This window comes from Salmo salar, chromosome 13 (genome assembly GCF_965601325.2).
Source record: "Salmo salar chromosome 13, fSalSal1, whole genome shotgun sequence".
Lineage (NCBI taxonomy): Eukaryota > Metazoa > Chordata > Actinopteri > Salmoniformes > Salmonidae > Salmo > Salmo salar.
The window spans coordinates 113,528,685-113,552,051 of NC_138303.1; the positions used below are offsets into that span (position 1 = coordinate 113,528,685).

The 23,367-nt window shown below is 42.3% G+C and overlaps 1 protein-coding gene across 1 annotated transcript in view; it reads left to right on the forward strand.

The window, feature by feature from the left end:
• LOC106568589 (phospholipid phosphatase-related protein type 1) overlaps nucleotides 1–23,367 on the forward strand; it is a 133,112-nt gene that overhangs the window by 54,661 nt on the left and 55,084 nt on the right. Inside the window, exon 3 of the mRNA XM_045692700.2 lies at nucleotides 12,855–13,043. Coding sequence (XP_045548656.1) covers nucleotides 12,855–13,043 — 189 coding nt within the window. The remainder of the gene's footprint in view (nucleotides 1–12,854; nucleotides 13,044–23,367) is intronic.

The window sequence follows — 23,367 nt, forward strand, 5'->3', positions numbered from 1 at the left end:
AGAATGGGCTGAAGCTGCAGCAACAGGGGAGAAATGGTCTACAATGTTTAATTTGGACATTTCTGAAGTGATATTTGGCTTTGCAGGCTAGCATGAGTGACAAGAAGTAGCTAGCCACAATGAGATTTGTTTTGAGAGAAGTCGGCTAACCTAAGCTACCTAGGTACAGTATAACTAGCTAACTAGTAGCTAGTTCAATTTCTCTCCGAATTATTAAGCCAACAAAATGTTAATAAACATTTGATTGAGCTAAAAGGTTAGCAGTGTTAGCCCAGTCGCTAGCTTATCCAGGATCAGTGATACATAGAGCAACCATGCACTGTCTATCAATGGGAACAACTCCAATCATTTTGCGAGCAACGAACCTCAGAAAATGTTACCTGTAACGCTCATCTCCTGTAGCCTAATTGTCGTCTCTTTATTTTTCATACTACTATGTATATGTCAGCACTTTAAAAGGTATGTACAAAATCTAGTATATGGTCTGCCTCATATTTCAATTGAGAACATTTAACTCAACGTGTATGCTGTGTGAGTTGAGCTATTCTCTGCTTCAGATGACAAAGGGTGCATTGCACATGCCCATAAGGTCAGTAATGACATGGTAACTGTAGGTCTATTGTATGGTTACATTGGCGATGCATGTTGTCATGTCATGCGATGCCATATGATAGGCTGACAATCCCAATGAAACAGATTGGAGATCTTACAACCAGACGGGGGGAAAAAAAGGAAATGTCAATTTGAGGAAACGACACAGAAACACAGACACCTTACAGACAGAACTAACCCTTCCCTTTTCTATTGCAGCGATGTGATGTGTGATTCATCGACATTGGCACTAGTTCAACATGTACAAATAAGCTAACTGGTATGTAAAGATTACACTGACATGTCTAAACGACACTTAGAAAATGAATTAGTAACAAATAGACTATTATTACTAAAGCATCATTTCAGGTGAACAATCCAAAACCCTCCATTGGCTGACTTTTACATTTTAGCAGACGCTCTTATCCAGAGCGACTTACAGTAGTGAATGTATACATTTCTTTTTTTTCTCCTTACTGGTCCCCCCCCGTGGGAATCGAACCCACAACCCTGGCGTTGCAAACACCATGCTCTACCAACTGAGCCACACGGGACTTTACTTCTAGCCCAGCCCGACCAATCACACACTAGGTTTGATAAGCTGAATCAGGTGTGTTATCCTCTACACCCAGCAGACCTCCAGCAGGGTTGACCTGCTCCCATTTGAATAGGTTTATACATTGTGTGTGATGTTTTAAATGTATTTTTGTAAACAACATTTGCTAACATAGGTAGGCTAATACATATAACCCATGGCGTATAGCCTTCCCTGTAGCTCAGTTGGTAGAGCATGGTGTTTGCAACGCAAGGGTTGTGGGTTTGATTCCCACGGGCGGCCAGCACAAAGAAAGAAAAAAATAAATAAATAAATGTATGAAATGTATGCATTCACTACTGTAAGTTGCTCTGGATAAGAGCGTCTGCTAAATGACTAAAATGTAAATATAGGATATACCCTTAGTCTCTCGGGAGATTCATTGGGATCTCTCTCTTCATCTGCAAACAAGCCTTCCATAGCTGAGGACAGCCTTCATTATAGTCAAATTAGATAGCACTGAATATGATGTTGGTATTATCTCTCTATCCTGGTAGTTTTCCTCCGTAGGGACTGGAACTGGAGAATATTTTCATAATGTCCTCCCACAAAGTGACCTGCCCTGTCCAGTAGCCTACACTCTTCCTTTGCTGACAGCTGGTGCTTCAATGTCACCCTCTTCCATGGCTGTTATCTACAAATACATTTGGAGACTGTGTCTTCAATTTACAATGATTACATCAAGATAGCTAGCTAATAGGAAGTTAGCTAGCTAATAGGAAGTTAGCTAGCTAATAGGAAGATAGCTAGCTAATAGGAAGATAGCTAGCTAATAGGAAGTTAGCTAGCTGATGACATTTAATTAACTTAGCTAAACAGGGTGTAAAGTTAGCTAGTTAGCTAGCTAGCAGCTCAGTTGAGTTAGCCTACAAAGTGGCTTACTGCCTCTGTCTTTTTGGTTCCTTTCAAAACAAAATAATGGGAAATCTTCACAAATTTTTTTCAGTGCTAGCAAAGCGTAGCCAGCAATCATGTGGACGAATGGAGTGTGTGTTTGTCACCAGAGCGGTTTAGAACGTGTCCTGACGTTTGATTTTACCAGCGTAATCCACTTACAATTTCAATAAATATAAATATCACAGACTGTTGGCCACACTTGAAACTAGCATAGGCAACGACTACCCGGACGGAAAACAAGGGAGGCATGACAACGACGTGGTTTTGTAGGTCTTGCAATGCAAGTCTAGGTAACAAAATGCCCATTACACTTCCGTGGAAATATCTGCAGTCATTGGACCAATCCCGAATGGACCCCTAGACCCTATGCACTTGTGGAGATCTGATTGGGTTTGATTAATATATGCAATATGTTGACACTTTCACCTAGCCTATCAGAGGGTCCATTGGGGATTGGGCCCTAGACTGAGTACCTTTTTTCAGACACTTTGGTCCTGGATGCTGGCCACAAAACTGTCACTTCTAGAGTTCCTCTCATATTATGTCACCATCTCCTGTCACCCAGTCCTGTGCTGATGACAGAGTGGTCATTGTGGACACTTATATTAGCGACTAAAGACCTTGTGGAATAGAGGTGTAACTTGAAAATGAGATTGAATTTAATCTAGCTGGTCGTACAGCGGGACTCAGATGGGCTGTAATTAATGAATAGAGCTGAATCCAAAATGGCAAGCTATCAGTGGTACTCCACTATGCTGAACAACAATATAAACTCAACATGTAAAGAGTTGGTCCCGTGTTTAATGAGCTGTAAAGGAAAGATCCCAGAAATGTTCCATACTTTATGCAGAAAAAGCTTATTTCCCCAACAACAAAAAAGTTGCTACATTTTTTTTTTTTACATTCCTTTTAGTGAGCATTTCATAAAATAATATTTCTCACAATAAAAGGACACTTTAAAATGTGCAGTTTTGTCACACAACACAATGCCACAGATGTCTCAAGTTTTGAGGGAGTTGGCAATTGGCATGTTGACTGCAGGGATGTCCACCTGAGATGTTGCCAGAGAATTTGTTAATTTCTCTACCATAAGGACTGTTTTAGAGAATTTGGCAACAGGCCTCTCAACCGGAGACCACGTGTAATTATTTATTGACTGATATTCTTATACACTATATATACAAAAGTATGTGGACCGCTTCAAATTAGTGGATTCGGCTATTTCAGCCACACCGGTTGCTGACAGGTGTATACAATCGAGCACACAGCCATGCAATCTCCATAGACAATAATTGTCAGTAGAATGGCCTTACTGAAGAGGTCAGTGACTTTCAACGTGACACCATCACAGGATACCAACAAGTTCCAAACAGCCTCTGGAAGCAACGTCAGCACAATAACTGTTTGTCGGGAGCTTCATGAAATGGGTTTCCATGGGCGAGCAGCCGCACACAAGCCGAAGATCACCATGCGCAATGCCAAACGTCGGCTGCAGTGGTGTTCTCTGGAGTGATGAATCACGCTTCACCATCAGGCAGGTCAGGGCTCTGTGTAGGCAAACCAATCTCGACAAACCTTTTCTGTATGGACTTCGCTGCACGGGGTCATTGTCATGCTGAAACAGGAAAGAGCATTTCCCAAACTATTGCCACAAAGTTGGAAGCACAGAATGGTCTAGATTCTACCATGTTTATTTTTGATTAACCTTTATTTAACCAGGGGATCCTATCTTAGACCAGGGTCTCAATGGTGTCCTGTGAAGATCAGTTCAAGCAATGTGAGCGACACATTTAAGCGAGTGTTAATGTCTGTTGTACAGAGGTCACTTTCAAAATGACAGTTACAACATTTCAAATAAATGACATTCCATTTAAAAGGGCAACTAATATATACAATCAACCAAAACAAGTTGAGTTTTAATTGGTCACATTTTTTTTTTTTTTTTTGCAGAGCCCTGAATTCACCTTTTGGGACCAAATAATATGTTTTAGAGTGACTTATAGGTCATCCCAGGACTGAGGGGTATAGGAACTGAAAGCAGTCTTCCCTAACTCAGAGGAGACCCGTGGAAAGTCTAGAATCAACCGGTCAAGAGATTTTAATTTAGAGGTGAGGTAGTATGAGAGCTTCTGGAGAAGTGCTTTACATACAAATAATAGACAATGTTGGTTCCTTCCGGAAGTCAGAGACTCCCAACCAACAGAACTATATAAGAGACAGTGGAAAGTACAGAACTTATTGCCAGTTATAAAACGCAAGGCTCAGTGGTAGACTGAATCTAGAGGTTTAAACACAGAGGCTGAGTGGTAGACTGAATATAGAGGTTTAAACACAGAGGCTGAGTGGTAGACTGAATATAGAGGTTTAAACACAGAGGCTGAGTGGTAGACTGAATCTAGAGGGTTTAACACAGAGGCTGAGTGGTAGACTGAATCTAGCGGTTTCAACACAGAGACTGCTGTATGCATGTAGATTGACTCGTCAGTCAATTACTGGGAGGAGTGTTGCTTAAACAATCTTCCTCCTTTTTTCAAGTGAGACACTATTTATTTCTATACAGGAAATCAATGTTTACTCACAACTTATTTTGTCCGCTTATCAATGTGTGTCTTATCGTCAATCCAAATACCTAGATACTTGTAATGGGGGGCTAGCTCAATTCGGGATCCTCTCAACGTACGGATAAAGGTACGATACATTTAGGATAAATACATTTTACGAGACCTGGAGAGAAAAACATAAACTTGGTTTTATCAGCATTTAGCACTAATTTAAGATCTGTGAGCTATTCTTGAATAGAATTAAAACCAAGCTGGAGGTCGTGAATGACCTGCTGCACTGAGGGGGCCCAGAAATAAATTACTGTCATCTCCATAGAGATGTAAGCCCCAGTTATTATTATTCAGGGACAAACAAACATTCTGAATGTAAAGACTGAACAGTAAAGCACTTAGTATTGAGGCTTGTGAGATTCTTTTAGTTATGTTAAGAAAATGTCACTGAAATTCATCAGCAGAGTTTGGTCTAGTTTGGTCGGGTAGCTTCCGTAGCAGCAGTGCATGATCAACAGTATCGAATGCTTTCGACAGATCAATATAAAGGGCAGTGCTGTGTCCTGTCTAGTGGGTTATCCAGGTCATTATGACGAGAGAAGCAGCTGAGATGATGTCCTGTCTAGTGTGTTAACCAGGTCATCATGACTAGAGAAGCAGCTGAGATGGTGCTGTGTCCTGTCTAGTGGGTTATCCAGGTCATTATGACGAGAGAAGCAGCTGAGATGATGTCCTGTCTAGTGGGTTATCCAGGTCATTATGACGAGAGAAGCAGCTGAGATGATGTCCTGTCTAGTGGGTTAACCAGGTCATTATGACTAGAGAAGCAGCTGAGATGATGTCCTGTCTAGTGGGTTAACCAGGTCATCATGACTAGAGAAGCAGCTGAGATGGTGCTGTGTCCTGTCTAGTGGGTTAACCAGGTCATTATGACTAGAGAAGCAGCTGAGATGGTGTCCTGTCTAGTGGGTTATCCAGGTCATTATGACTAGAGAAGCAGCTGAGATGGTGTCCTGTCTAGTGGGTTATCCAGGTCATTATGACTAGAGAAGCCGCTGAGATGATGTCCTGTCTAGTGGGTTAACCAGGTCATTATGACTAGAGAAGCAGCTGAGATGATGTCCTGTCTAGTGGGTTAACCAGGTCATTATGACTAGAGAAGCAGCTGAGATGATGTCCTGTCTAGTGGGTTATCCAGGTCATTATGACTAGAGAAGCAGCTGAGATGATCAAATCAAATCAAATTTATTTATATAGACTTTCGTACATCAGCTGATATCTCAAAGTGCTGTACAGAAACCCAGCCTAAAACCCCAAACAGCAAGCAATGCATGTGAAAGAAGCACGGTGGCTAGGAAAAACTCCCTAGGAAAAACTCCCTAGAAAGGCCAGAAACCTAGAGAGGAACCAGGCTATGAGGGGTGGCCAGTCCTCTTCTGGCTGTGCAGGGTGGATATTATAACAGAACATGGTCAAGATGTTAAAATGTTCATAAATGACCAGCATGGTCAAATAATAATAATCATAGTAGTTGTCGAGGGTGCAACAAGCACGTCCGGTGAACAGGTCAGGGTTCCATGATGTCCTGTCTAGTGGGTTAACCAGGTCATTATGACTAGAGAAGCAGCTGAGATGGTGCTGTGTCCTGTCCAGCACATTAACCATGTCATTATGACTAGAGATGAAGACAGAACATCCAGAACTTCTCTAGTAGGGACTTGATGAAGACAGAACATCCGATAGATCCCTGCAACATAGAAATTAACACCTGCTGTGGTGGAGGGTGGGAGGGCGATAGATCCCTGTAAATTACATTTCTAACCAGTATTTAAAATTGCTTGGGAAGCGAGACATTGAGAGATTGGGTCGCCTTAAAGTTGTTTTTCACAAAAATATCTACACCACATTCTTTGGCCTATTACATCTGTAAACATTATAATCATGAAGTGCAATGGAATTATCATCAAGAGAGATTTTAACCATGTTTCAGAGCACACTCAAATGTCAGGATTTGTATACTGGAACCAAATGTCCAACATGCCCATCTTGGGGATAATACTTTGTACATTCATAGGCCCATTATCTCTGTTAGCTCATTATCTCTGTTAGCCCCATTATCTCTGTTAGCCCCATTATCTCTGTTAGCCCCATTATCTCTGTTAGCCCCATTATCTCTGTTAGCCCCATTAGCTCTGTTAGCACCATTAGCACTGTTAGCCCCATTAGCACCGTTAGCCCCATTAGCACCGTTAGCCCCATTAGCTCTGTTATCCCCATTAGCTCCGTTAGCCCCGTTAGCCTCGTTAGCTTTGTTAGCTCCGTTAGCCCGTTAGCTCCGTTAGCCCCATTAGCTCTGTTAGCCCGTTAGCTCTATTAGCGCCATTAGCTATGTTAGCCCCATTAGCTCCATTAGCTCCATTAGCCTCAGGCTGGTTTTAAAGTCTGCCGAAGATATTACAGTCTGATTTTAGCACCCCTAGAATTGAGAGAATTTCTAGCAGACAATACACAAAACTCATGAGGTAATAACGGGAATTATCTGGGGGCTTGGGCTATCAGAGTCACTGGGTTAGTGACTGTGCTATGTTCCAAGACAGCCACTGTGGTCCGCAGCCGCTTGGCTTTATTTGTCTTCATTTGAACAATCCACTCACTTCCAAAACCGGTGGAAATTGTTTATATGAAAGCCACTTTCACTGTGGCACAGTATGTTTTCGTTTAGAAATGGCAACTTATGTAACTTACCTTCTATTGTTACGCTCAACAGCAGTATGTTTTATGGTCCCCCACGATGAAATCGAGAAGGGTGTACGTCACACGATATCTCAGACACCACTGGGTGAATGATGCATTATTCATGGGGGATGACATGTTACGTTTGCCTTGTTTGTTCGTTTTTTTTGACAGGACCCGCTGTCCGTATTGATCACTGATGCTGATTAGACTGTCTGTAATTTTAAAGTGTAGGTATTTGATTAGACTGTCTGTAATGTCGTAGTGCTGATTAAAGTGTAGGTATTTGATTAGACTGTCTGTCTCCTTCCTTACTCCATCAAGGTCAATGGAACGGAAGCTGCTCTCTTGTAACTAAGGCCGGTTCTCTTGTAACTAAGGGCCAATTTACCCCAAACGGGTTAACCCTATACCTGGACTAAGACTCCATTTCAATGGAGAATGTCCATTGGGTTTGCTTTTTCTGTCCACGACTAGGCTTAATCTGTTTCTGGAAAACTGGTCCTAAGAGTTTTAGAAAAATATCCTCGTTATAAACATCACCCAACTATTTTTTATTTGACTTATGTTAGCCTAAATGCTACTAGCCAACCAGTCTTTGGTCTTGGTTATATAAAGTGTTAGTAGTCATGCAGCCTGTGACCTGGTTCATCTATTGGTGTGGGTCATCAGCAGCTAACCACAAAACGAACAAACAAGGCAATCGTAACATGTCATCCCCCATGAATGATGCATCATCCACCCAGTGGTGTCTGAGATATCGTGTGACGTACACATGAACAAATGTACGGAGACAGATTCATAGTCCCTTTCTCGATTTCATCATGGGGGACCATAAAATGTACTGATGTTGAGTGTAACAATAGAAGGTAAGTTACATAAGTTGCCATATCTAAATGAAAACATTCTGTGCCACAGTGAAAGTGGCTTTCATATAAACAATTTCCACCGGTTTTGGAAGTGAGTGGATTGTTCAAATGAAGACAAATACAGCCAAGCGGCTGCGGACCACAGTGGCTGTCTTGGAACATAGCACAGTCACTAACCCAGTGACTCTGACAGCCCAGGTCAGGTGAACCAAAGGACTTCAGTTCCTGTGTGTTGTTATGATTACACCAGGAGTCATTAATCATGAAGCACCCCTGCCCTTCTCCTTATCAGAGAGTACCATTCTTTCAGAGTACCATTCTTTCAGAGTACCATTCTTTCAGAGTACCATTCGGTCGTTCGAAAGGAAAATGTTCTCCAGAATGGATCTTTCGGTGGTTCTCGGTTGAGGTTAGTGGTGAGAGGAAATTCTTCTTCTCTCTCTTCTTCGGACAAGTTTCCTAGACTATTTTACATATACAGCTGCAGACTGGGAATGTGTTATCTTGTCGTTTTCTTAACCATTTCATGCGTATGTACTCCGTCCTCTCGTCCTCTGGTCTATAGAGTGGTAGCCATTTCAATGTGGGGATTCCCGTCCCTGCGTTTTCTTGACTAAATGTACATTTTGTCACGAGTGCTACTTAAGCACTCTGGGGAAAAAGGGGCGTTCCCTCCATTTTTCATAATGTCTGTGCTCACATGGGCGTGGCCACTGACTTGGTTAAGACTTCATATGAAAAACAATTCTCTCATTTAGAAGCCTAACATCACATCTCATCTTCTGACAGATAGTTTAATATTTAGTCATGTAAGTTCCACAACATTTAGATGTAAGTCTGGTAATGGGGAAATATACACATTCAGAGATACAGTTTTGTTGTTCTACCATCTTTAGTTACATCACAAATTAGTAACAAATTCAACAGGGTTGTTCTTTAAATACCCATGGACCATTCAAAATGTTTGGATTATGGAAATACTGTTTAATTATTCAACCTTTTGATGTTACCTTACTGGAACGTCTCTCTCTGTGGTTACAAAGGGATTTAACTTACATTTCTGAGAGTGGGAGAGAGAGTTTTACTGCAGGTATTTATGAGAGAGAGGGAGAGAGGGAGAGAGAGAGGCGCCTATGATCCTCCCACAAAGGGCAAGTCATGACACTTCTTATACACTCTATTACTCCCAGCGTTTGGAACATTGTTTTTTCTAGATATGGCTATTTGTGACCGACCGGCTCAGTTCAGTCTTATGTAGCACAATTTGAAATGGTGTTTTTTTTTTACATTGGTTAAAAGTAGAGAAAATTGTATATCATGTACTGCAGTTGAGGAACAATGGGAAAGTAATTATGCTTTGAAAGTTGATAAACATGTAACCTCACTTTTGAGAAAATTGCACTTGAATATGTTGGTACCTACTGGAGAGCTCTTCTTTGTCTCCACCCATTCAGCATCGTTCACACCCTCTTAAGCCTTGGCCCCACCCATCTCTTTAAGGATTCACATGTCAGGCCATGTACTAAACAACCAAAGATTTTAAGACTAAAGGCTGGTTTATACTACGGGTGTGATCATAAATTCAATCTAGTGTCAGATAGTCCGTTCTTAAATTCAGAGCGCTTCGCTCTCGGATCTTTCAGAGAGCACATTGGACGCTCTGGCCGAGGAGTAGGGTTGATCCAAACGTTTTGACCTCACAACAGCAGTCAAGCACCAAAGTTAACCGGCTAATGTTGGCTAGCTTGCTAGCTACTTCCAGACACAAATGAAAGTACAGCTCACTCTGGCTATTTTACTCGCCCTAACAGAGTTGGTTTAGGCTGTTTTCATGTTATTCCAGAGCGTTGGTGACTGTAACTGTGCTGCTGGAAACAATATAATTACGCCTTTTTGCCAACGTTTACTGACACCGGCCATATTCAACGGGTGTTGAGTCTTCGTAAATTCGTCAGTTATTCTGCGCTCTGGCACACTCAGACGAGAGTGCTCTGAAATCGGAGTAGATAGAAAGAGCGAATTTACCAGCTACGTCTATCGACAGTTGTCGCAGTGACATCATGAACATTCTAGTGAAATGGTTACTTGTATAGTGGAGTCTTTTGTTTAGACATGTAGCTAGCTAGCTAAACAATGAACCATAATCCCAACTCATAATGTTACTACCCTGCATGAATCTGCAGGTAGCTAACCAACTAGGTTCAATGTTAGCTAGCTAACATTAGGTTATAACTAGTAATGCAAATGGCTCTGAGATACGAATAATGTTACTACACAGATCATACACGTAACGTTACCTTGCGAGCTAGCCAGCTAACGTTAGCTAGAAAGGTAACAGTACACTTTAACTTGAAATGAAAACGACTTTCTGACAAAATGAATTGTAATATATGAAAATGTAGCTAGCTAGACTCTCTTACCCGTATACATGGATGGACGCTTCTCCCGCTGTCCCGGATTCCATGGTTGCCCTTAATTTGAAGATGTAATCCGGAGACAGGTGTTTTATACAACAGCCATCTGTGTGTTCTATTTTCGACTCCCTCTGCATATTTGCAATCAAACGCCAGAATTTTCTCAATTTCTTTAGCTATCAATACTCTAATTCCACTGATCTCAAAACTCAGTCCTCGAGAAAGTGGAGAGCAACGCTTTTGACATTCTACTACGTGATATTTTTCAAAAAAGCCAGAAAGAAAGGATTACCTACTGAGCAGCTCATGTTATAGACAGAAACATGCTACATGGCAGACCAATCCGAGCTCCAGCCCATCCATTATCTCAGCCAATCATGGCTAGTCGGAAGGTTCCTGTCTTTTTTTCCGTGGCTAAACAAACTAGGCTCGTAATTTAACAATTGTATTAGTATTTACAGATGGCGTACATGTTTGTTAAATAAGGCACATGAAAGGTCATATGTTCCAGAACGCATTTTGTATCAAAATAAAAAGTTCACGTTCAGCTGGATCTCCTGTGAAGTAGTGACGCGCAACGTACGTTCAGTTTCATGAAACGAGTCACATATTTTAATCACTACATCTGATGGATTTGGATACTGCTTTCAAGCACATTTCTGCAGCATTAGTAAAGATGTGGTCAATACATGTTGATGATTTCATTCCTGTGCTGTTTGTAACTACCCTGGTAGGTTGACTGATAATCTGAACCAGGTTGCAGGCGCACTGGTTACAGTTTGAAGCTTTAGTCTTTGCCGCTCTGACATAGCTTGTCCAAATATTTATATATTCTTAATTCCATTCCTTTACTTTAGATTGTGTGTATTGTTAGATATTACTTGTTCGATATTACTGCACTGTTGGAGCTAGAAACACAAGCATTTCGCTACACCTGCAATAACATCTGCTAAACACGTGTATGTAACAAATAAAATTGTATTTGATTTTGTGTCCGAACGGTCAACTCTGATTTATTTGCCCTCAACTGTTATTCGGCATATCTTGTTGCTTTCTAGCTACTCTGTTGACAGTTTGACAAAAACATGTGGAAGCTAATTAACTGCCTTGTTAATTGTTTTACAAACAAATGAATGAATGTGCTAGAAAGCTGAACAGCTACCTAGCTAGCTAGTTGACTGCTGTGGCTAGCTGAACAGCTACCTAGCTAGCTAGTTGACTGCTGTGGCTATCTGAACAGCTACCTAGCTAGCTAGTTGACTGCTGTGGCTAGCTGAACAGCTACCTAGCTAGCTAGTTGACTGCTGTGGCTAGCTGAACAGCTACCTAGCTAGCTAGTTGACTGCTGTGGCTAGCTGAACAGCTACCTAGCTAGCTAGTTGACTGCTGTGGCTAGCTGAACAGCTACCTAGCTAGCTAGTTGACTGCTGTGGCTAGCTGAACAGCAACCTAGCTAGCTAGTTGACTACTGTGGCTAGCTGAACAGCTACCTAGCTAGCTAGTTGACTGATGTGGCTAGCTGAACAGCTACCTAGCTAGCTAGTTGACTGATGTGGCTAGCTGAACAGCTACCTAGCTAGCTAGTTGGATCATGTTATCTTTTGAGGATTTAAACGTGTTCTTACACGTTTGCATATTTGTCACCTTAGCTTGCTACATAACTTCTGAGTGATAGGAAGCACGAGCACCATCACCAATCAGCCTACACCACTGCTCAAACACCTTCTGTTACTATGACAACTATCAGAGCTATCTGAACAAACACACACAAATCTGATTTGGTCACTTGTAACTTGCTGTTTGGACAGTCAGTATTCCAAAACGGATTTGAAAAACTAAATTGGTTTGAGGATTAAACAGTGTAAACAAAGCCTTAGTCACTAATGTGAGCGTGTTGTTCTTTCAGGTGGTGATCATGGTGGGCACCGTCCTCCTGGCCTACTACTTTGAGTTAAGTCAGGTTGTATTTAGGTTAGGTTAGGTTGTGTTTCAGTTAGATCAGGTTGTATTTAGGTTAGGTTAGGTTGTGTTTGAGTTAGGTCAGGTTGTATTTAGGTTAGGTTAGGTTGTGGTTCAGTTAGGTTTGGTTGTGTTTAAGTTAGAGCAGATTGTATTTAGGTTAGGTTGTGTTTGAGTTAGGTCAGGTTGTATTTAGGTTAGATTAGGGTTCCAGCCTGATATCTCCCTGATGTTGTCTCTCCAGCTGGTGATATTGGCAGGGACCGTCCTGCTGGCCTACTACTTTGAGCTGACCGACACGTTCGGCATCCACGTCCAGGGGTTCTTCTGCAACGATGCTGACCTGATGAAGCCTTACCCCGGGGTGGACGAGAGCAGCTTCATCCCTCCCCTCATCCTCTACTGCGTGGTCGCCGCCACTCCCACCATCATCGTGAGTACTGTCTGTCTGTCTGTCTGTCTGTCTGTCTGTCTGTCTGTCTGTCTGTCTGTCTGTCTGTCTGTCTGTCTGTCTGTCTGTCTGTCTGTCTGTCTGTCCCTCCCAGGTGAACCCTGTCTGTCTGTCTGTCTGTCTGTCTGTCTGTCTGTCTATCTGTCTGTCTGTCTGTCTGTCTGTCTGTCTGTCTGTCTGTCTGTCTGTCTGTCTGTCTGTCTGTCTGTCTGTCTGTCTGTCTGTCTGTCTGTCTGTCTGTCTGTCTGTCCCTCCCAGGTGAACCCTGTCTGTCTGTCTGTCTGTCTGTCTGTCTGTCTGTCTATCTGTCTGTCTGTCTGTCTGTCTGTCTGTCTGTCTGTCTGTCTGTCTGTCTGTCTGTCTGTCTGTCTGTCCCTCCCAGGTGAACCCTGTCTGTCTGTCTGTCTGTCTGTCTGTCTGTCTGTCTGTCTGTCTGTCTGTCTGTCTGTCTGTCTGTCTGTCTGTCTGTCTGTCTGTCCCTCCCAGGTGAACCCTGTCTGTCTGTCTGTCTGTCTGTCTGTCTGTCTGTCTGTCTGTCTGTCTGTCTGTCTGTCCCTCCCAGGTGAACCCTGTCTGTCTGTCTGTCTGTCTGTCTGTCTGTCTGTCTGTCTGTCTGTCTGTCTGTCTGTCTGTCCCTCCCAGGTGAACCCTGTCAGTCTGTCTGTCTGTCTGTCTGTCTGTCTGTCTGTCTGTCTGTCTGTCCCTCCCAGGTGAACCCTGTCTGTCTGTCTGTCTGTCTGTCTGTCTGTCTGTCTGTCTGTCTGTCTGTCTGTCTGTCTGTCTGTCTGTCTGTCTGTCTGTCTGTCTGTCTGTCTGTCCCTCCCAGGTGAACCTGTCTGTCTGTCTGTCTGTCTGTCTGTCTGTCTGTCTGTCTGTCTGTCTGTCTGTCTGTCTGTCTGTCTGTCTGTCTGTCTGATTAGCTTTATTAGCATGAATGACAAGTCCACTGTTGCTCAAGCCAATTGAGATTAAATTAACATTAACAGGTAATAGTCATATTACCAGAAGGTATAAATAATAATATTGTGACAATCTGAAAAGCATTTTACTTTGATGAGTAAAGAAACAAAGAAAAATATCTATATTGGGGCAAAGAGATCAGACTGTGTATACATGCAACAACATTGAACAGGTACAATGAAATCATCTATGGATGCACCTCTCGCTTCCTGTCTCTGTTAGTGACGGACGCAGCTTCTTTCTCATTTCCTGTTAAAGTACAGTGTCACTTTATTTCATTAGGAGTTAAGCACTTGTCCTTCTGTCTCACTTTGTGTTACAAGTTTAACCTCCTCTGGGACTTCTGTCTCCAGACACGAAGGTGCTTTTATCAGCGCTCCATTATCTTAGTTGTTTTCTGTATTTAATGGAGAGATATGTTCATTAATAAAACGGAAAATATCAATATATCAACCTAATTTCTTTTTAAATATTTATTTCTATGTTTGATTGGGACTGCTATTTTCACTGTGTTTTGACTTTGACTATGGATATTCAAGATCATTTATTAGAGTATTTACTGGAGATTTGATGCATGGAAGTGGCTAGAGTCTTCAGAGGTTTAAGGATAGCTGCACCAGGGGTCGCATAGAGGTTACATCAGTAAGGTTCCACTAGGGGTCGCACAGAGGTTAAATCAGTAAGGTTCCATCAGGGGTCACATAGAGGTTAAATCAGTAAGGTTCCACTAGGGGTCGCCAGTGGCTAGGCAATCAGTTCGCATCCGCATTTGGACAATGGTTTCTCACAGTATTGATCGTAATATGTAATTACCGCTGTTAATATAATCAGTTACTGCCACCATGTTTACACAGACCCAGTGTCAGAATAAGGGTAAATTCAATGAGGTAGTTACATGTACATTTAGCTGAGTGTCATCTGGTCCAGTGGGGAGACATGGCGGAGTGGTAGGCAGGGAAAAGGGGGTCAATGGTCCTGGTGTTGGAGCTTTCAGTCAAAGGGGTTGCTTCCTCTCGAAAGAGGTCACGCGTTCGCTCGCTCTTCTTTCTCGGTTCAGTTCTCAATTCGTTCAGTCCAAGGAGATTAACGTTTGTTATGACACTGGTGTTCAATATAACGTTTTGGTCCCTTCTGAGAGAGATGGGGAAACTCAGCGGTTCGTTGTGAGTGATCAGAGTGTGTTAACGGGTCAGAGTTGCGTCCGCTTTCCCAAGCGATGAATCACTGAACCTCTAAGGTGGTGGCCACACACCTCCCGAAGTTCCGATGTGATTTCTGGTTAGTAAGACCTCGTATTTATAGGGAGACTCACAGACCGTATGATCTAAGGGCCGGTCTGTGTCATTGGGACCACCCAGTTGATTTGTAAGGAATCAACATGGCAACGTTCATATGATAAATAACATGAGATTTGCTCATACGTGTTCACAGAATGCCAAAAGGTATCTTGAACAATGAACAAACTATCTCCAGGATGAAATACATAATCCAAACATGGCTCTGGTCAAGTCTGTACCTTTCATATTACAGTGAAACACGTATTACAGGAAAAGTAGAAACATTTATATTCGGATTGTTACAACAGGTCATAAGCCCAACATTTTAAATGATATGTCCTTTTTTCTCTCTGGGCCATGTCCTCTTTGTTGCTGAGAGAAAGGGGAGAGAAGGTTTCCTTTGTTGGAACATAGCAGTGAACCCCGCTTCCCCTTCCCCTTCCCCCTTCCCCTTCCCCCTCCCCTTCCCCCTCCCCTTCCCCTTCCCCCTTCCCCTACCCCTTCCCCTTCCCCCTTCCCCTTCCCCTTCCCCCTCCCCTTCCCCCTCCCCTACCCCTTCCCCCTCCCCTTCCCCCTCCCCTTCCCCTTCCCCCTCCCCTTCCCCCTTCCCCCTCCCCTTCCCCCTCCCCTTCCCCTTCCCCCTTCCCCTTCCCCTTCCCCTTCCCCCTCCCCTTCCCCTTCCCCTTCCCCCTCCCCTTCCCCTTCCCCTTCCCCCTCCCCTTCCCCTTCCCCCTCCCCTTCCCCTTCCCCTTCCCCCTCCCCCTCCCCTCCCCTTCCCCCTCCCCTTCCCCCTCCCCCTCCCCCTCCCCTTCCCCTTCCCCCTCCCCTCCCCTTCCCCCTCCCCCTCCCCTTCCCCCTCCCCTTCCCCCTCCCCCTCCCCTTCCCCTTCCCCTTCCCCCTCCCCTCCCCTTCCCCCTCCCCCTCCCCTTCCCCTTCCCCCTTCCCCCTCCCCTTCCCCTTCCCCCTCCCCCTCCCCTTCCCCCTTCCCCTTCCCCCTCCCCTTCCCCCTCCCCTTCCCCCTTCCCTTCCCCTTCCCCCTTCCCCTTCCCCCTCCCCTTCCCCCTCCCCTTCCCCCTCCCCTTCCCCTCCCCTTCCCCCTCCCCTTCCCCCTTCCCCTTCCCCTCCCCTTCCCCTTCCCCCTCCCCTTCCCCCTCCCCTTCCCCCTTCCCCTTCCCCCTCCCCTTCCCCCTTCCCCCTTCCCCCTCCCCCTCCCCTTCCCCTTCCTACATGTGGGTCATAAAGGGGCTCTGAAAATGACCTTCAACAGACAATTCTGAGACGTACCATCTGTTTTCTTTGTCTTGTGATAGGCTAGAAAAGGACGACGATTAAACAATCTTAGCACGTAATGTCATGAGTTATCCACTCGTGGGCTCACGACACAACAACTGGGTAAAATGTATCTTTTTCAAGTCCTCATGTAGAAAGCGCTGAGACACCGACCGTTTTTATTACTTTACAGAATCAACACTAGAGGGCACTGTTTCTACACTCCAATTATCACTGCACCACATCCCCTGGTTTCAGACTACTAATTATCCTGCCGCCTCTGAAGACTCTAGCCACTTCCATGCCAGTCAGAAGAACTTTGGTGTTTCATACCCTCTCTCCCTTTATTGTAACATCCCCCCTCTCTCTTTATTGTAACATCCCCTCTCTCTTTATTGTAACATCCCCCCTCTCTCTTTATTGTAACATCCCCCCTCTCTCTTTATTGTAACATTCCCCCTCTCTCTTTATTGTAACATCCCCCCTCTCTTTATTGTAACATCCCCCCTCTCTCTTTATTGTAACATCCCCCCTCTCTCTTTATTGTAACATCCCCCCTCTCTCTTTATTGTAACATCCCCCCTCTCTCTTTATTGTAACATCCCCCCCTCTCTCTTTATTGTAACATCCCCCCTCTCTTTATTGTAACATCCCCCTCTCTTTATTGTAACACCCCCCCCTCTCTTTATTGTAACATCCCCCCTCTCTTTATTGTAACATCCCCCTCTCTTTATTGTAACACCCCCCCCTCTCTTTATTGTAACACCCCCCCTCTCTTTATTGTAACATCCCCCTCTCTTTATTGTAACACCCCCCCTCTCTTTATTGTAACATCCCCCCTCTCTCTTTATTGTAACATCCCCCCTCTCTCTTTATTGTAACATCCCCCCCTCTCTCTTTATTGTAACATCCCCCCCTCTCTTTATTGTAACATCCCCCTCTCTTTATTGTAACACCCCCCCTCTCTTTATTGTAACATCACCCTCTCTCTTTATTGTAACATCACCCTCTCTTTATTGTAACATCCCCCCTCTCTTTATTGTAACATCCCCCCTCTCTCTTTATTGTAACATCCCCCCTCTCTCTTTATTGTAACATCCCCCCCTCTCTCTTTATTGTAACATCCCCCCCTCTCTTTATTGTAACATCCCCCTCTCTTTATTGTAACATCCCCCCTCTCTCTTTATTGTAACATCACCCTCTCTCTTTATTGTAACATCCCCCCTCTCTTTATTGTAACATCTCCCTCTCTTTATTGTAACACCCCCCCCTCTCTTTATTGTAACATCCCCCCTCTCTTTATTGTAACATCTCCCTCTCTTTATTGTAACACCCCCCCCTCTCTTTATTGTAACATCCCCCCTCTCTTTATTGTAACATCCCCCCTCTCTTTATTGTAACATCTCCCTCTCTTTATTGTAACATCCCCCCTCTCTCTTTATTGTAACATCCCCCCTCTCTCTTTATTGTAACATCCCCCCCTCTCTCTTTATTGTAACATCCCCCCCTCTCTTTATTGTAACATCCCCCTCTCTTTATTGTAACATCCCCCCTCTCTCTTTATTGTAACATCACCCTCTCTCTTTATTGTAACATCCCCCCTCTCTTTATTGTAACATCCCCCCTCTCTTTATTGTAACATCCCCTCTCTTTATTGTAACACCCCCCCTCTCTTTATTGTAACATCCCCCTCTCTTTATTGTAACATCCCCCCTCTCTTTATTGTAACATCCCCCTCTCTTTATTGTAACATCCCCCTCTCTTTATTGTAACATCCCCCCTCTCTTTATTGTAACATCCCCCTCTCTTTATTGTAACACCCCCCCCTCTCTTTATTGTAACATCCCCCCTCTCTTTATTGTAACATCCCCCCTCTCTTTATTGTAACATCCCCCCTCTCTTTATTGTAACACCCCCCCCTCTCTTTATTGTAACATCCCCCCTCTCTTTATTGTAACATCCCCCTCTCTTTATTGTACTCCTCCTTTTTCCTTCACTGTTGCTGGTGGTTCCAGTCTGAAATGTAACATGTTAGGATGTGGACTAGTGTGTTTTTTTTTTTGCATGGATGTGGTGTACATCTGTCTCTCTCCACCAGTTATCTTTATAGAAGCTACCACATTGACTCCTGACATTGTCCTCATTTCTTACACTGTCCTCTGTGAAGCAACACACACAGTGGCACAGACACACACACACACACACACACACACACATGATAAAATACACACTATACATACACACGTATTTAGTACTGTAGATAGATATGTGGTAGTGGTGGAGTAGGGAACTGAGGGCACACAGTGTGTTGTGAAATCTGTGAATGTATTGTAATGTTTTTACAATTGTATTAACTGCCTTACTTTTGCTGGACCTCAGGCAGATGGGGATCCATAATAAATAAAATACAAAATAGAAGCTAACACATTGCCTCAGTTTCCTTTCCTTGGGCAGAAACGGCTCTTTCCAATTAGCCTTCTACATACTTAGATTCAAAAAAGCTTTTTTATAAATAAAAAAACACAGCCCCAAGTTGTCCATTAGGACAAATTAAATTGCAGGAAAATGTACGTAAATTAGATTTAGGACGTGGACTGTAATTATTGTTCCATCCTGTAAAATAGATTTAGGACGTTTACTGTAATTATTGTCTTGTCCTGTAAAATAGATTTAGGACGTTTACTGTAATTATTGTCTTGTCCTGTAAAATAGATTTAGGACGTTTACTGTAATTATTGTCTTGTCCTGTAAAATAGATTCAGGATGTGTACTATAATTACCGTCTTGTCCTGTAAATTAGATTTAGGACGTGGACTGTAATTATTGTCTTGTCCTGTAAAATAGATTTAGGACGTTTACTGTAATTATTGTCTTGTCCTGTAAAATAGATTTAGATTTAAAATAGATAAATGCTGTCTTCCTTGTGTTGGTTTGTCTACTCTAATACAACAACAACAGATTGTATTTGTTCAAACCATGTGTTTGTGTTTGTGTTTATGTTTGTTGACACAGTGTGTCTGTGTTTGTTCCCCCCCCCCCCCCAAGGGTTAGGGCTGTCTTTTAGGGTGTTAGGATTCATGGTTTCGGGCTAGGGTAGCCTCGTCGCCAACCAGGCTTCCTAGAATGGGAAGCCTACGGGAAGTCCATGGCAGAAATCAGCTAAAGATGGATGGGTACCAGTCAGCGACGCCTCACGTCAAACCAATCAATTGCCCTGCTCCAAAAGTGCTCACTAGATTAGCGCCGTCGGAGAAACCGTGCGTGATAATAATAATAAACACTCAGCTAAACAAGCACTGGTGACAAACAACGTTTAGGACACTATTTACCCACTATTTACCCACTGGCACACTGGTGTTAGGACACTATTTACCCACTATTTACCCACTGGCACACTGGTGTTAGGACACTATTTACCCACTATTTACCCACTGACACACTGGTGTTAGGACACTATTTACCCACTATTTACCCACTGACACACTGGTGTTAGGACACTATTTACCCACTATTTACCCACTGACACACTGGTGTTAGGACACTATTTACCCACTATTTACCCACTGACACACTGGTGTTAGGACACTATTTACCCACTATTTACCCACTGACACACTGGTGTTAGGACACTATTTACCCACTATTTACCCACTGACACACTGGTTTTAGGACACTATTTACCCACTGACACACTGGTGTTAGGACACTATTTACCCACTATTTACCCACTGGCACACTGGTTTTCACAGCATTTTTATTTTATTTCAAGATGAGCAGAAGCTGCAGCAAAATGGGAGAACGCTGGCCGTATCAATATTTAAAATGTTGATGTTTCTGTTGTGATATTTGGCTGTAAAGGCTAGCATGAGGGACAAGAAGTAACTAGCCACAATGAGGTTCGTTTTGAAAAAAGTCAGCTAACTTTGAAAGCTACCTACGTATAACTAGCTAGCTCGTTCAATTTCTCTCACAATTATAAAGCCAACAAAATGTGTGGGGTACAAACAGGGTTAAAACAGCAAATTATTGAACTAAAAGGTTAGCTGCGTTAGCCCAGTCTCTATCTATCTACGGGAACAACTGCAAACTTTGTGTAAACAACATTGCAAAAATGAATCTACAAAATCTGGTATATGGTTTGCCTCATATACAGTGGCTTTAGAAGTATTTACACCTCTTTACTTTTTCCACATTTTGTTGTCTTACAGTCTGAATTTAAAATGTATTAATTTCAGATTTTGTGTCACGGATCTACACACAATACCCCATAATGACATCACAATACCCCATAATGACATCACAATACCCCATAACCTGTTGGGGCTACAGGTTAGCAATGAACCCCGAGTCGGGATTGCTAACAAGGCTGGAAATTCAAAACATCAAAAATCTAATAATTTCAATTTCTCAAACAATCAACTACTTTACACAATTTAAAAGATAAACATCTCCTTAATCTAACCACATTGTTCGATTTTCAAAGAGGCTTTACGGCAAAAGCATAAAGTTAGATTATGTTAGGACAGTACATAGCCACAAAAGTACAAACATCCAATTTCAATTCAAGGTCAGGCGTCACCAAAAGCAGAAACCAGCTAAAATTATGCACCAACCTTTGACAATCTCCATCAGATGACACTCCTAGGACATTATGTTATACAATACATGCATTTTTTGTTCCATCAAGTTCATATTTATATCCAAAAACAGCATTTTACAGTAGCGTGAAATTCAGATTTTTTTCTTCTCTGAAATGCTTCCGGTGAACATAACAAAATTACTATTCGAAAACATTGGTAAATTATAATATTGTCATTCAAAGAATAATATATTATCATCTCGTAATTGCTACCGAATGGCCAGATCTCAAAATAACTTTACTGGGAAATCACATTTTGCAATAAACGGGGTGCTATGCTAAGAACAATAAGCTATGCTATACAGTTAGCATCATCTAATATCGATAATAACATTGTAAATATCCCCTTACCTTTGATTATCTCCATCAGAAGGCACTGCCAGGTCCAGAACAAATGTGGTTTCTTTTGACAAAGTTCATAATTTATGTCCAAATAACACCAAGTAGTTTGCGTTCATTATGCTCCCACAAAACGTGGTGGGGGGGGGGGGTGTAAAATCACGCCGAAAAGCTAAAAAAAAACCTAGTAAATAATCTATTTACGTTCGTTCAAACATGTCAAACGTTGTTTATCATTAATCTTTTGGTCCATTTTTAACGTTAAACATCAGTAATATTTTCACACAACCTATCCTATGTCTAGATAAACAATTGTGACAAACTCACGCTTCTCAGATTTATGCGCAGGCGCAAAAAAATGAAGTGACGACATGTCAACTTCCATGCATTCTAATTTGCTCTCTGTTTATCATAGACGCTTCAAACAACTTTATAAAGATCGTTGACATCTAGTGGAAGCCGTAGGAGTTGCGAAATGAATCCTTTCTCACTATGGTATCTATAAAACAATGACACTAAATAGTACAGTCACAAAATTCACATTTTTTTTTTATCTATTTTTCACAGGTTTTTGCCTGCAATATGAGTTTTGTTATACTTACAGACACCATTCAAACTGTTTTAGAAAATTCAGAGTGTTTTCTATCCTAATGTGTTAATAATAAGCATATCCTAGCTTCTGAGTTGGTGTAGGAGGCAGTTAAAAATGGGCACATATTTTTTTCAAAATTTCTCAATACTGCCCCCGAGCCCCCTATCTACGGGAACAACTGCAAACTTTGTGTAAACAACATTGCAAAAATGAATCTACAAAATCTGGTATATGGTTTGCCTCATATACAGTGGCTTTAGAAGTATTTACACCTCTTTACTTTTTCCACATTTTGTTGTCTTACAGTCTGAATTTAAAATGTATTAATTTCAGATTTTGTGTCACGGATCTACACACAATACCCCATAATGACATCACAATACCCCATAATGACATCACAATACCCCATAATGGCATCACAATACCCCATAATGGCATCACAATACCCCATAATGACATCACAATACCCCATAATGACATCACAGTACCCCATAATGTCAAAGGAATATTGTTTGTAGAACATTTTATCAATTAATTAAAAATGAAAAGCTGAAATGTCTTGAGTCAATAAGTATTCAACCCCTATGTTATGGCAAGCCTAAATAAAATTAATAGTAAATATTTGCTTAACAAGTCACATAATAGTCTGCAATAATAGTGTTTATCATGGGTTTTGAAGGACATCTCTGTACCCCACACATAGAATGTCCCTAAGTCGAGCAGTGAATTTCAAGCAGTTTCAACCACAAAAAAAGACCAGGGAGGTTTTCCAATGCCTCGCAAAGAAGGACACCTACTGGTAGATGTGTACAAAGAAAGCAGACATTGAATAACCCTTTCAGCATGATGAAGTTATTAATTTTACACTTTGAATGGTGTATCAATACAGCCAGTCACTATAAAGATACAGGTATCCTTCCTAACTCAGTTGCCGGAGAGGAAGGAAACTGCTCAGGGATTTCACCATGAGACCAATGGTGACTTTAAAACAGTTACAGAGTTTAATGGCTGTGATAGGAGAAAAATGAGAATGGATCAACAACATTGTAGTTAACTCCACAATACTAACATAAATTACAGATTGTAAAGAAAAAAGCCTGTACAGAATAAAAATATTCCAATACGTGCGTCCTCTGTGCAATAAGGTCCTAACGTAATACTGCATAAAATGCAAGAAATTAGCTACATTTGGGGTTTTGTCCTGAATAAAAAGCATTATGTTTGCACTTT